At 40.5% G+C, this 14,756-nt stretch overlaps 1 protein-coding gene across 1 annotated transcript in view; it reads right to left on the bottom strand.

Annotated features, from left to right (window-relative positions):
* Window positions 1-14,756, bottom strand: part of DONSON (DNA replication fork stabilization factor DONSON) — a 599,115-nt gene that overhangs the window by 104,440 nt on the left and 479,919 nt on the right. The window contains exon 8 of the mRNA XM_044072953.1: window positions 8,218-8,416. Coding sequence (XP_043928888.1) covers window positions 8,218-8,416 — 199 coding nt within the window. The remainder of the gene's footprint in view (window positions 1-8,217; window positions 8,417-14,756) is intronic.

Below are 14,756 nucleotides of genomic sequence, written 5' to 3' on the forward strand. Positions count from 1 at the left end.
ATTGAATTAATGTCGCAACCTAACATTCAGTTGACTACCAAGGGAGGTGTGGCTCCGGATGGGAGCGGAAGCAGTAGACGCAATGGCGGACAGGATGGTGGTGTCGAGGAAGGTTTACACGGACGGACGGAAGCAGGCGGAGATGCGAGAACAACCTCTAATGGATCCCGGTTGATGTGTGGTGCACCCAACAGGACTGGCTTCAGTAGCAGCAAATGTGGATCGGAGTATGAGTTCAATGCATCGGGTGCCAGGCCGAAGCGTACTGTCCCTAAAAAAACCTATGCCTTCCTCGCGAGTGAGCGCCCCAGAGGCAACGCCAGACCTATTGCTACATCCAGACTAATAACGGACAATAAAGGTAGCAATACTAATTTTAACACCTTTCTAGAGGGGCAATTTGACTTTAACACTGATTCTGCTGCTGGACCTGGTAGGAACGCTGATTTTTTTGAACGCAGCGTACCTAATCTTAAAAACACTATCGTTATGTTTGGTAACAAATTGAAAATCTTAAAAAGTACCCAGTTGGATAATAATTACCTTAAACACTGTTTGGATAAGGGTGTTGTCCCAATGGGGCTAAGGTTTTTTAAAATACCCATGGGTATAGTTTTGGACGACACTTGTATTAAAGAATGTAATAAGCTTTTTGATGGTTTCGGTTTCTCATTTATGAGATTCATTATCGAATCTAATGACCATAGAATTTGTAATCTGCTGCATGAATTAGAAGAACTAAACAATTCCATCACAGCTGACTTATTGTTTTGTGAACATGAGGCATTGTATGATTCACAATTTAATTGGGTTTCAAGTGTTTTAGTCAAACAATTTGATAGGAAGTGCAATAAACTATTGCGGGACCTTGAGCAGTACAAGAAGGGAGAGGCATACCGATGGGACAAGATTGATAGCAAATACAATAACAACATTACTAGTAAGAAATATAGTAAACCCAAAGGACAGAGGACGTATGGTACTGATAAACATAGGGGGTCGAAAGATATTAGAGGTGGGCAGCCCTATAAGAATTTTAGTGCTAAACCTGTTGACAATGATTTTTTGTGGGAAGAACTGGACTGGGACGAAAATGTGAGGTGTTACCAGACCGGAAAAGGAGAGTGGATTGGGGGGAGAGCGACGAGATAGACACTACTCATGTTATTGGAGGTAACAAGTGTACCAATGACTCAAACAAAATATTGTCAGGGTCAACAAGGTGCTCAGTACGTTTGATAATTTCAATATATACAATTACACTGAAGAAACACTTACTACTGAACATTTTACTATGTTATCCAAAGGGATGAAATTCATCCCACATTGTAGGATGAACACAGTAGAGAATATTATAGATGTTAAAAAGTATATTAGAAAACTGAATCTCAGTGTCAAATTTGCTGGACTAAAGACCAATAATAATAAGGAATTTAGGGTTAGAAGCTCTTACACCCCCCCCTAAATAGCTTATTAGACACTTTTGAGAAACTTGTGGTAGATGAAATATATCAGTTGACCACACGGAACGGTTCTGGGTACAATTACCTGGAGCATAATCTAACTAAGAAGGAATTTTTTGTGTTGAATAAGCTACGAGAGGATAAGGATATCCGGATAATGAAACCGGATAAAGGGGGTGGGGTTGTCCTATACCCGGCCAAACTATACTTGGACAAAATGTTAAACATACTCATGAATTCTGGAAAATATGAGGTATCCTCTCTCAATGAAGTAAACCGTGGGTATAGGAGAGTGGACACATTAGTTAACGATTTAATACTTGAAGGGAGTATCGATTTAGACCTTGGGAATTTTGTGAAAGTGGAACATCCTATCATAGGCACTATTGTTGGTATCCCGAAGGTCCATAAGGACCTGGTCGATCCTCCTTTTCGACCAATAATCTCTGGAAGTTCATCTAAAACGCGTTCCCTTCGGAAAGTTATCGACAAGTGGCTTAAACCCAGTTTAGGGAGTATCACCCACCTAGTCCGTGATTCTTGGGACTTTCTGAGTAGACTGGTACCACAGGTGTCGGAGGGAGTTGAATGGTTGGTAACCATTGACGTGGTAGACCTGTTCTCTAGTATTCCCCATGATGAAGGATTAAGAAGGTTTCAGGACTGTATACAAGAGATAGGTCAGGTCACTTGGGACAGGACGTTATTGATCATGGATTTTATGGAGATAGTATTAACTTACAATTACATTTTTTATGAGGGAAGATACTTTAGGCAATCCAAAGGCGTAGCGATGGGTGCTGCTTGCGGCCCAATATCATAAATCTAGTCCTGTACAATTGGGAGAAGGAGTTTATTTTGGGATCCTCATGGATGGACCACATAGGATGTTACTACCGCTTCCTAGATGATATCTTTCTTGTGTGGAAGGGGAACAATGGAAAGTTAGATGACTTCCTTAGGTATATCAATTCCTGCAGTGATTTTTTTAAATTCACTATGAATGCAGACAAGACATCTATACCATATTTAGATGTACTGATCACATTACATGAAGGAAAATTTAAGTCCAACATTTTTAGAAAGACCACATTCAGTAATTCCTACCTACACTACATAAGTAGTCATCCGTGGGCCCAAAAGAAGAGCATTGTGAAGGGGCAATTCATTCGAGCTGCTAGGATGACGTCTGATGGTAGGGATTTGGGTGAGGAATTGGAAAAGATTGGTACTTTTTTTGTAGAAAGAGGATATCCCGTGAGTATGATTAATGATTTACGGACATACGTCCAGCAACAATGGGGGACTAGATACACCCCTTTGCTGGGTGGGGGTACACAGTCTAATAACTTGAACCATACCAGCGATGGGGATTTGAAGGATAGGTATGGGAAAGCATGCATTTTACAGTATGGACCCCATTGTAAACAAATTAAAAACATAATTCAAAAAAATTGGAAGGTATTGAGAATAGATAAACGGGTCTGGGAGGTAGTTGGAAGTGAACCCCAGTTTGTACATAGGAATGGTTTGAATTTGAAATTTATGCTAGAGAACAAACAGATAAAGACGGAACATGGTAGGGGGACGACAAGATGTGGCACATGCTCGCAGTGCCAATTTATTATAGATGCGCAGTATGTCATCTTGGAGAATTTTAATAAGACTAAAATACGTTTCCAAAAAGGGAACTGTAGAACCTCTAATTTAGTATATCTAGCCTTATGCACCTGTTGTCCCTGTTTCTACGTAGGCAAAACTACGAGGTGTCTACGTAATAGGATTTATGACCATCAATACAGCATAAGGAAACAGGATGAGAACAACGCTTTATGGAAACACATTAAGGCTAGTGAGGACTGTTCAAATTTTAGATTTGGTATTTTAGAGGTAGTCAGACCTAATGTCAGGGGTGGGGATGTTAAGAAATTAGTAAGTGAGAAAGAGGTGAGGTGGCAGGTGAAATTAAACGCCTCCACGCACCCTGGTCTCAATGAACACATCACTATCAAACCTGTTTTAGAAAATCGTAATGCATAGGTTTTAAGTGTATTTTTCTATTGTTGTATTTTTCTATTGTTTTATTGTTTTACTGCATTATTGTCCTTTGGAAGTTTGTCCATTCATGCACTGGCACTTTTTTGTGGGTACTAGCACTTTAAAATGTTCTCATTTTAATGAATTCGTTTGGAACATGTGATTTATTAATTAAGCAATGTTTAAATGTATTTAAGGCTGGTTGTTAGCTTTATTCAGTGTTCTGATGAAGTCCATTGTGGATGAAAGCGCTTAACCGTGTGTGCATTTTATTTACTGGATTAAATCTTGTGCTTTTATATCTTCATATCGTGCTGGTGCATTTTTTCGCTGTGAGACAGGAGGCTGTGCTGCATATACATTTTTTTTGTGGACTGTTCTCAGTTTGGTTTTTCTTTATCTTCTTGGGACTTTGTCATATGCTTTCTCCAAGTCTAGGAATGCTAAATTGGACTCTCTCCTCATCTCTCACTCCTCAGTTATCTCTCTCACTAAACATTGTATCAGTTGCACTGCATCTTGATCTGAATTCAAACTGCTTATCTCCAGTTTTACTTTCTACTACTCTGTGTATCAGTTTATCAATTTCTCTTTCCAGATCTTTCTTGCAGTGCGACAGAAGTTTGATACCTTTTGTACTGCCCTCAGTTGTGGATGTCCTCTTTGTTCTTGTGCACTGGCACAAGTATGCTTATTCTCCAGTCATCTGGCATATGCCTTTCTCTCCACACTGCTATGAATACCCTCAGGAGCCATTTCTCCCCTATCTTTATCTTTTTCATACCTGCTGTGACTTCATCTGAGCCTGCTGCTTTTCCTGACTTCTTTTTCCATAGTGCTCTTCTTACTACTTCGATGGTGGGCTCCTCTTCTTTTCTCATTGTAGGCTGTGTTCTGGCACAGTACAGCTTCTGTGGGATTTTCTTCATTCAGAAGCTGCTGGAAATACCTCTTCCATCTGGCTTTGATGTCCTGTGGACAGGTGAGCAAGTTTTTGCTGGCATCACTTATGAAGCATGTCTATCTTCTTTATCGTTCTGTCTTTGCCTTGCAACCTGATAAGAATTTCTTTGCGATACCTACAGAGTCATTTTCCAGAAGCTGGTAGAGTGCCTCTGATGCCCTGTTCTTAACTAATGCAATTCCTTTCTTAGCCTCTGTTAGCCAAACAGTATTCCTTCCTAGCCTGGTCCATCTTTTCTGCCACTTTTTCCTGAACTCCTTTCCTTTGATGACTCCCTGGACTTCTGCATTACACCATCAGCTTTCCTTATGTACCTTATTTCTATACCTGACTTGGCCACATATCTATTCTGTAGTCCTCACTTAAGCTGTTTGAGGCCCTGCCATTCTTCTTAAACTTCACCTATTTCCTCCCTTCTAGATGTGCTAGAACCCTGAATAACTCCTTGAACTGTTGCGCTTTCTCTCCTGTTAATTTCCAGGTCTTCAGCCTGGTCCCTATGGATCTTACAGGCTTCTATGACTACTGCATGCAGCTGATCTTGGCAAACAGTGGTTTATGCTGTGGACTGACTGTTTCACTGAGAAGGACTTTGCAATCACTGATTCTACTCCAGTGCCCTTTCCTTACCAGACGAAAGTCTACCAGAATTGCATGCTGGTCACTCTTGTATGTGATCTTGTGACTGTCTTTCTGAACCATGTGTTGGCTACTCTCAAGCCATTTGCTAGACAGATGTATAGAATGGCTTCTCAATCTTAATTCCTGTTGCCCCACTTTTGTGGATCCAGGCAGTCCTCGGATCCTGTTCTGTCTGCCCCATGTGTGTATTCAGTTCATCCATTAACACCAATTCATGCTCTCCTGCTTTATCTAGCAGGTCTTGCAACTGTAGTCTGAATGCACTGTTTTCATCACTTTCACAACCCTGCTGTACAGTATAGGTAGAGATTATGAATACTGCCCTGTCATTAAGCAGGAGTCTGACTGCCCATAACTCTGTTACCAATTCTGATGACATCCTTCACTGTCTTCTGGAGTCTCTCTCTCACCACAATTTCCACACCATTTATAACTGTCCTCCTTCTGAGTAGTAGACTCTGGATCCCAATCCAAGTAGCTCTGCTGCACTGCCCTTCTATCTTGTGTCTTGGACACACAGGATATCCAGCCTCCTCCGTGCCACCATGCCATCCACTTCCAAGCTTCATCTTGTCACGGAACCTACATGGAGTGCCACAATTTTTAGTTCATGTTTGGTAGGTTGACTGGTTTTACATCCAGCTTTCTCTGAACAGAGCTATCCCAGGTAAAGTAACCCAGGCTGGGCAACTGGACACCGACCGGCCAGTAGCTTACTGACCCAGGGCTGCTGAGCTTTATGGAGAGCAAATACTCATACCCATTTAGCAACAGTAGTCATCATGACAGAATCACCTACATCTTTATTTTATACTGTCAAGTGGCTTGCCCTGCCACGGCACACAGTCTGTGATCTGTGTTCTCCTCTCCTGAGGATACTGCGCACCACAGCAGATACCCAAAATATCTGGTTTATACAACTCTTCCCCTTACAGGGCACATTGTATAGTCTGTGCTGCTGCCCAAGGCTCCATTCACTGGTGAGTCTGAGATGTAAACACTTAGAGTGCCTCCCACTTCTGAAAGCATGCTAACAGATACACAGGGAGAACATGCAAACTGCAAACAGGCATTGGCCAGAGGTCAGGCTTGAACCTTGTTCCTTCTGCATGGGAGGCAAACACCTTAACCATTATGCCAACTGGCGCAAGCAGGTATTGAAAGTAGTACCCACCCATACTGAATTAGCAGCACTCTCTGGGTACAACTCAGCAATGTGAATGCAGTCAACATATTCATCCATGTGCACAGCAGCAAGGGCATAACCACTCTGACAGTAACCAACCTTACAAACTGGATGTGTTCACTAAACACGCTGTGAACCAGGATGGGAAGGAAGCATTCCATCTGCTTCAGAAAAAGAAAAGTGCATTAGAACCACCACTGGCCACATTCCAAATTATAAGCAGTCCATATGTTCCCTCTAAACAGTGAGGTTCAGGCTTACTGAGAAGGCTTCATCTCTAGTGGAGGCCTCTCTGTGGAGGAGGAACTAACAGCTGTAAGATATGTCCATCTCTTAATACTTAGAGACCTACTCCTCAAAGATGGTAGTCAGGACTGTGACTGCTCGGCTGGTGTTGATGTCCTCTCAGGCACCTTGGCTAGCATTAACACATGTGGAAAAAATATGCAACTCTTCAAAGTCTTTCTTGGTCTGTAAGGAAGTTCCTTCTTCTTCAGTGAGGGTTGATTAGCTCTGGAAGCAGCAGCAATGGGGGGACTCAATGGACTTCATAACTGGACTGGGAACATTACCTTAGCACACAGTACTATCAATGAGATGTAAACCAGGTGACTTACGGGTTAAGAGGGTTATGAACAGGAATATAAAGGCTACAAGTGTTTTATAGCTGACAAGCTGGGGGTGGGTGGGAGGAGAATAGTGCCTGCATCCTGGACACTCCCGCAAAAGTGGGAGTCAGGACATGGGTGGGCCACAAGGCTTCATGATGTAGGGACAAGACAGCTGGTTTAAAAATAAGGCCCATCTCCAGGAGACTAACTGCAGTTTTCTGTCTTATGTTCATTTCTTGATTTTTCCGCAAAGCCACTGGACTGCATCTTGGGACCCCCTCACAAATTACTCAACTGGACACTTTCTACAGTTGACATCCTCCTTTTAGTGAAGTAGGCCAGGAGTTTCCATCTCCAATGTGTGCAGTCAGTCATGCTAAATCAGCGACACTTACAGCAGTATTTCACATCATGTTCTTCTCCTAGGCAGCAGGCAATACCTGCATCGGTCTTGGCTTATTATTTGGAGGTCAAAAAAACACTTAGTTTTGCTGCTTCAGAATCAAACACAAGATGTTTCCCATGATGTAAGTCAGGGCTGAGATTCAAATTGTGTTAAGTGGCAGAAATAAACTGGAAGACAAGGGCTACTCTCCCAGTACAGTACGTGTTCATACAAAAAACACATACTTTGAGTGAACCTCAAAAAGCTTTTGAGATATAAATGCAAAACTGAAAAAGGAATACACAAACTCAAACATGAGATCCATCAAAAGAAATCCTTAGTGTTAGATAAATAGTGATTAAGATGAACTGTCATTAAAATAGGAACACTGCTTTTCAATATACCTAATCTCAGTGGTTTTAAAATGTTGTCCTTATGGGACTGAGTTATGGCTGCAATTCTCTACAAGTGCTATTAAGGGAGGTATAGGAACACCTGGTAAATGCCAGTGAATGCGAAAAAAAAAAGTGTTTTCTAGGATAGCCAGCAACAGATAAAAGCAGAAAACTACAAGCGTTATTTCAGAAGGAACACAAGTTCCTCACTAAAAAGTACAAACAAAGCTGAATGCAGCCAAATTTAACAGAAATCAAGGATGCAAAACAATGTAGGAAAAGTGGTGAACAGTAGATCTGAATGGCAAAACTGAGCTGTGGAAATTAATGGCCACTTAATTATTTACTCAAGAAATGCGGGTAGGCAATACTTTACAGATGCATCTTGTCTGTATAATATCAGCTCTGATCAAGACATCATTTCAAATAAATCAGCTCATTAAAAATAAGGATATTAGATTAACTGCCTTCATTTTAAAAACTGAATCAGAAATCATATATGTAAAAAATATGAACAAAGGCATTCTATCATACCTTTAATGTTTGCATAGTGGCTCCACGGAATGAAACAGGTGCAATTAGTGTAGGTGGGAGTCCTGCTTGAGGACCTGAAGCAGCCACAATGCTTTTACAGTTGATGAGAAAGTTCAGCAATGTGAAAGTATTTGCCCCTTTCACTAACACAACTGATTCAGGTCTGTGATCCATTTGCACTTCATTTTTCTCCTTACGACTGGATTTTAACATCAAGGAAATGAACCCACAACATGATCAGGTTAAAAAAACTACTGTACAGTGATAGCAATTTAATTATATAAATACTGACTCGAACATTATACTTCTAAACTTTTTCTTCTCCTTTCGGCTGCTCTCGTTAGGGGTTGCCACAGTGGATCAATGATCCACAGAACGAGTGGCAGTAGTTTTACAGTGTCGAGTTGCCAGACCGGCGCCCAACCCTCCTCAGAAAGTACACACACGCACACACACACCTAAAAGTACAAGTAGAAAAAGGCTGCTGTCTATGCAGTTCAGACTAAACACATTCAATTGCCTGAACTTTGTCCATCATTCCTTATGTTGTCCTAAACATGCTTGAAAACTTGCCAGTGATAAACAGCTAAGCGGTTTTAGCATTGATTTATCCTAGATGTTCAGTGAGGTAGTCATTAGTAGTAAATCATGAATATACAATGTTCTTTAAGACATTCAAGGCTTCAATACCTTTTTAATCAGCATTTTAACTACATATAAAGTATTACTTTGTTAGAAGTGTTAATGCACCTTCTAACTATATACCATATATTACTTATACACAAGTGCTTTCTTAGAGCTTTTCCTCCTCAGGCCTCTGACAAACATGGCCAACTAGTCTCAGTCAGACTTTTCTAGTAAATAAAAGCAATCAATCAAATATTGTGTCATCCTATCTACCATCCTTTGTTCTGTGTGCTACAAAAGCTCAGAAATTGCTCATAAAGCATCCCAGTCTGCCCTTTTATCATCCAGGTGTCTCCACTGTATCTCCTCCACATGGAAGCAACTCAGAATGAAGTTACGAGTAAAATATTTGACAACACCATGCTCCAACATGACCTAATTCTTTTGAAGGCACATTTAGGCCCAAACATCACTTAACATAATAGATAGACAAGCTTGCTTTTCTTAAAATGAAGACTGGAAATATACTGCTTTTCCCATTCTTTGTTCTAAATCTTCACATTTAGATGGTGACAACTGTAGATAGGATTACCCCATTTCCAGATTTCTACAGGAACGACTAGATGACCATTACAGCAGTTTATGAACCTCTGATTATTCCTAAATGTCATTCAAGCAAATAAGATGAATGAGAACTTTTAGTGTACAATGCAGTACTATATGGTTTCCAGGGGCTGCTATAGAATCTTGAGCTTTTGGTTTACTAGAAAATTGTGTTCTATTTTCTTCCATGCCATTTCAGGTCTCTGCATTATATGCCTGCCTATCCATTTGGTATGGCGTTAAAAGCAGCCAAAACATTATGTTTGGGAAAGCTATAGCTCAATAATAAATATTTCTACATTTCAAAGTTTAGTGTTTTTGTCACAGGAAGAAAATATTTTTCAGTCTGCCAGTCCTTATTCATGAGACAGTTTAAAGAGGCAGTAGCATGTACCAGAGCTCTCTAATGCTATGACTGCTTTATGCTGTAGTGCATGTGGTTTAACAGGGGCTCACTGTGGTGCAGAAGACAGCTAAAAGGAAACATTAATAGTCTCCTCTTGTGCAGAAGTGCCCATATTCATCTTGCAAAAATTTTGCTCTAGCCATTTACCTACTTTTATCTTCCAGCCATTGGTTTCAAGTGTTTGTACTGTATTTCAGTCTTCTGCAGATTAGATTTGCTCAAAACTAACAAAATGACAGAAGACTGTAAAATACAGTCCACAGAGTTTCAAAACGATGTATTGAACAATATCACAAGTTTATTTCTCCATTCCAAAATGAGACATTTTAATGATTATTATGCAAGCAGGACAAGCTGTAATTCTGCAACCTCTGTTAAATAAAAGAGCTCAGACTGGAAATTTCCACAAAGATAAACACAATAATAGGAACGTGTTGATGTTCACTGGTAGTAAAGGCAGCAGTTATTTTAAAATTTCTCTAAACTCTGAAAACTACATCTAACCTTCATGAAAATGTCAGCCCCCTTCATAGCTGCACTTCTCACTCATATATTCACCCTCTTCTTAACCACTTCTATTTTTCCCTTTGCCTTTAAGCATTCACACATCATTCCCCTCTCCAAAAAGCAAACCCTAAGTAATACAAAGATAACAGACAAATACAAAAACTGAAACAAAAACCTTAGAAAACTCTATATACAAACAACTTTGGGATCACAAAAGTAATGTCCTTATGATAAACGCATTTTCAGAAATGACTTCAGCACAATGGCAGCTTTACGCTCAATCACCGACACCATTTATAACGACTTAATGGATTCAAAATTAACACGTCTGTTCATTACTATGACAAGAGCATATGAATCAGTAAATGACGAGCATGTGAAGCAGTAAATCATAGCCTGCACCTCTACAAACTTTGCAAATTCAGTTTTGGTCCAAATGCAATATAAATGTTTCAGAGTTGCATCCAAAAAATAACATTACAAATACATGTAGTAACTTGCCTTTCTACTGAAGGCATTATTAACAAAGAAGTTCCACAAGAATCCATCCTTGGTCCACTGTTATTTTCTCGGTTCATATATCCACTGACCTGCCCCACCTCAGCTTGGCCCTTTATGCAGATATTTTGCTACTTAATCACGTAAGAACGCCTTGACCTTTCAATAGAAACTGCAATCTAACTTTTACTGACATGTGTCACTGAATGTACAAAAAATGGCTCTTAATTAATCTCCTGAAGTTTATCATGATAATTGGCACCCTGCAAAATATCCTTAAAGCCCCACATCTAATTATTACTGATATAGACAGAAACCTACTACCACTAGTAACAGAACAGAAGCACCTAGGGATCACCTTAGACTCTAATCTCTCACCAGCCAAGCACACTGACAATATCATTAGCAAAACACTCCACAAACTAAAGCTATGATATAGAATCTCACACCTCTTAGCTTAAAAAAAGATTTCCCCCTAAAATCAAAAATGTACGACTCTTTGTAAACTTTTTTCAGCTCAAAATGCACACAAAATACAAACTGCAATAAACAAAATCTACAGACGTTTTTCTTGCAGAACTCTAAAATCCATTATGGTCAGCTTCTACAGCAGTATAACTGCCCACCTGTAAATGACAGGGCAATATTTCTACTTGGCCATCACTTCTACAAGCTGTTAAAAATGGAACACTGTCTACCCTGAAATAGAAAGTTACGTCTTACCCTAACTTGGAATCTGTGTTGTCTATTTTCATTCTTCACAAACAATTAGTTTCAGATCAGACTCGGATGCTTTTTAAAGCTCGCAGATAATGGAAACTCCCAAGCTCCTCCCTTACCCATAATGCTCTAGTCCCCAATACCTCATATATTGTTTGCTGAACTTATAGCTTCATAAAAAAAAATTAGAAACAATCTTGTCTCCTGAACCTGATTGACTTCTTTGAATCAGTCTCCAGAGCCATGGACGAAGGTAAGGCGGTCCACACAGCCTATCTGGACCTCGCCAAGGCCTTTGACAGCATCCCCCACTCTAGAATCATAGATAGACTTACTGGGCATTAACCCCTACGTCACTCGGGTTGCCAACTGGCTTACTGACAGAACCCACACTGTAAAAGTAGCCGACTCCAAATCTAGCTCCAGACAAGTGGAGTACCTCAGGGTTCAGTCCTGGGACCGCTCTTGTTTGGCATCTACTTCTCTGAAGTACAGGCCAACACTAAGGGACTCTGGCTAACAAAGTTCGCAGATGACTGCAAACTGGCAGCCATTATTGAATCCCTAAATGATGTGGATACTCTACAAAAGGGCCTTACAGAAACAGATGCTTGGTGCCAGAGCCATGGGTTCAAGCTCAATGCCAAAAAATGCATAGTTATCCCCTTTGGGGAAAAAACATGTACCTGTGAATTACCACATAGGTGGCAGTACATTAAACACCGAAAGTGTGATAAGAGACTTGGGGACACAGGTGGACAGGGGTCTCACCTTCGATAACCACATTGCCAAAACAGTCAGGAAATTCTTCTATGTGGCACACCTCATCACTAAGGGCTTTTCATAGAGAAAAAAGGAGGTCATTGTCCCACTGTACTCATCCCTCATTAGACCCATTATAGAATACAATGCCCCGTTTGGTATATACCTCTCAAGACATCTGCAACAACCGGAAAGGCCGCAGAAATACTTCACTAAAAGAATCACAGGCCTAAAGCAGATGCCCTACTCTGACCGCCTTAAAAACTCCAGCTAAACTCTCACATATCGTCTACTCAGAGGCGATCTCTGCTTAACATACATAGCCATGTCAAACCCATAGCTGTTGGACATGCTACACTTAAAAGAAATCCCAATCCCTCAGAGTCACACGCTCCAGGGATCTAAACCATGTCATCACAATAAACAAAACATGCTGGAGGGATAGGTTCCTGACCCAGAGACTTCTCAGACTCTGGAATATACATGTCAAGCAGAACGCCTCTATGGCCCTCTTCAAAAGGAACCTTGACGATTGGATGGGAGAAAGGAAATTCACCCCGGGGATCATGTCAGTTGCCCTGCTAGACAGGGGTCCAGGGAAGTAAATTGTGTGGGAAGAAATAGGCAAGGAATTGTTATGGCTAGGCTTGTATAGGCCTTAGGGCTGATAGCCTAGTACCAACCTATGAACACTAAGATGAGAAACCGATACCTGGAGCTCAAAGGCAGGGACTTTGCTTCCTTATTATCTTCTCATTCTTCTAGAAGTCACAAAACTAAATGGTAGGGGGTTAAAGGGAGGGTAGTTGAGAAAGAATGAAAATGGACAACACAGATGGAACGTTATGCTGAGTACATAACTTCTTTTTCGAATGTTGTCAATTTTCATTCATTCCTCAACAACTAGGAAAGTGTCCCTAACTACCTGAATCCTGGGAGGACTTTAAAGGACAACCGCACCTACAGACTTAGAAAACATATTTATTTCATCATGGTTTGGTGTTTCCTAAATTTTTACACCACTCTGGGACTATTGCTTTTTAGATATTTTTATACGCAATTTCTTACTCTTCCCACATGGGGTCTGGCATCTTGAAATAATTCTGACTGTTTAGTCTGCCTCTAAGTATCCCAGAATGCATTGTTTGTCTCCAAAAAATTGCATCTGATCTTCCACGTTTTCCCTAAAGCTCTTGTCAGTTCACTGATTTTACAGGCATTCACAGTTGTGTTATAGTCAGCTACTTTTGGTTAAAATGTTATCCTTTTTCAATGACTACTTAAAACACAAGCAGCACAAATGCTACAGAACAGAACTGAAAAGTGCATTTTATTGCTCTTTCTTCTTAGAAATGCTAACTTGATTTCTTTTCTGAAGGCTGAAATCTAGTTCTTCAATGTATCACCCCTCCCCCTTCACACCTACCTTCCCTAGCTGTCAAAGAGCTAAGGGTAATTTGACCCATTATCTGCATGTGATTGACAGCTCACAGCAGGTGACTAGACTAATGTACTGTTTTCTTGTCAGCCTTTCATTCCTTACAGTGGGAGATTTTTTTTTGTTGCACTCCTCCTGTCAAATTTAGAACCAAGCTCCATAGCACTGGGAATAATCAGTGTTTTGCAAAGCATCAAACTCCCACTTATTTTTCCTTCCTGTTTGGTTAAACAGCTAACAAATGATGCACTATAAACAAAATATTTCACAGACTTGCATGACAGCACCCACATGCTTTTTTAAGTGATAATCTAAGAAAATTACAGTATTGCATACTTCTTGTAATCTGATGTAGTGCTGTCGGTTAATTGTGACAGACATCTGCTTCTTATGTAAAAACATGCAATTAATGTCTATGCATGGTTATTACAAATTTATGCTCTTAGTTTTTGCAGCTGTTACTGTGCTTCTGCCTGTACTTTGTCACATATCGGTAGGGCTCTTCAGAAATGTGAGATTATAGTTTGACATTTTTGCTAGGTTAAGAGTGGGCTGGGCAAGGCAGCTCTGACATCACAATGTGGGAGGTTCACTGGCTCTTCTATACAGCATGCAAATCAGGCGGGGATTACATCATTTTGGTGGAGGAAACGTCCAGGTATGTAGAGCAAGAGCTCTGGCAGATAGGACATCATCATTTCAGAGTCAGCTAGAGGTTTTTCAACTTGGTTTTCAAAGTGAAAGTAAAACAGTACAGAAAGGTAAGAAGCCTAACAGTGAAAACAGTTGAATGGATTAGCTTTTAAAGCTGCATGGGTGATTTTTCGAGGCTGTATCAACGAACAGGGACTAAAAGAGACAGCAGGTTGAGCAATCTGCTTTACTATCCCGCTGTTGTCCTTTAAGGAAGGATATTCCTGAGCACTGTTGAGCCAAAGGCTGCTCCTCCCCTTGAGACCAGATCTAATTTGTAAAGAC

The sequence above is a fragment of the Protopterus annectens genome, chromosome 5.part1, assembly GCF_019279795.1.
Source record: "Protopterus annectens isolate FY-2018-M chromosome 5.part1, PAN1.0, whole genome shotgun sequence".
Lineage (NCBI taxonomy): Eukaryota > Metazoa > Chordata > Ceratodontiformes > Protopteridae > Protopterus > Protopterus annectens.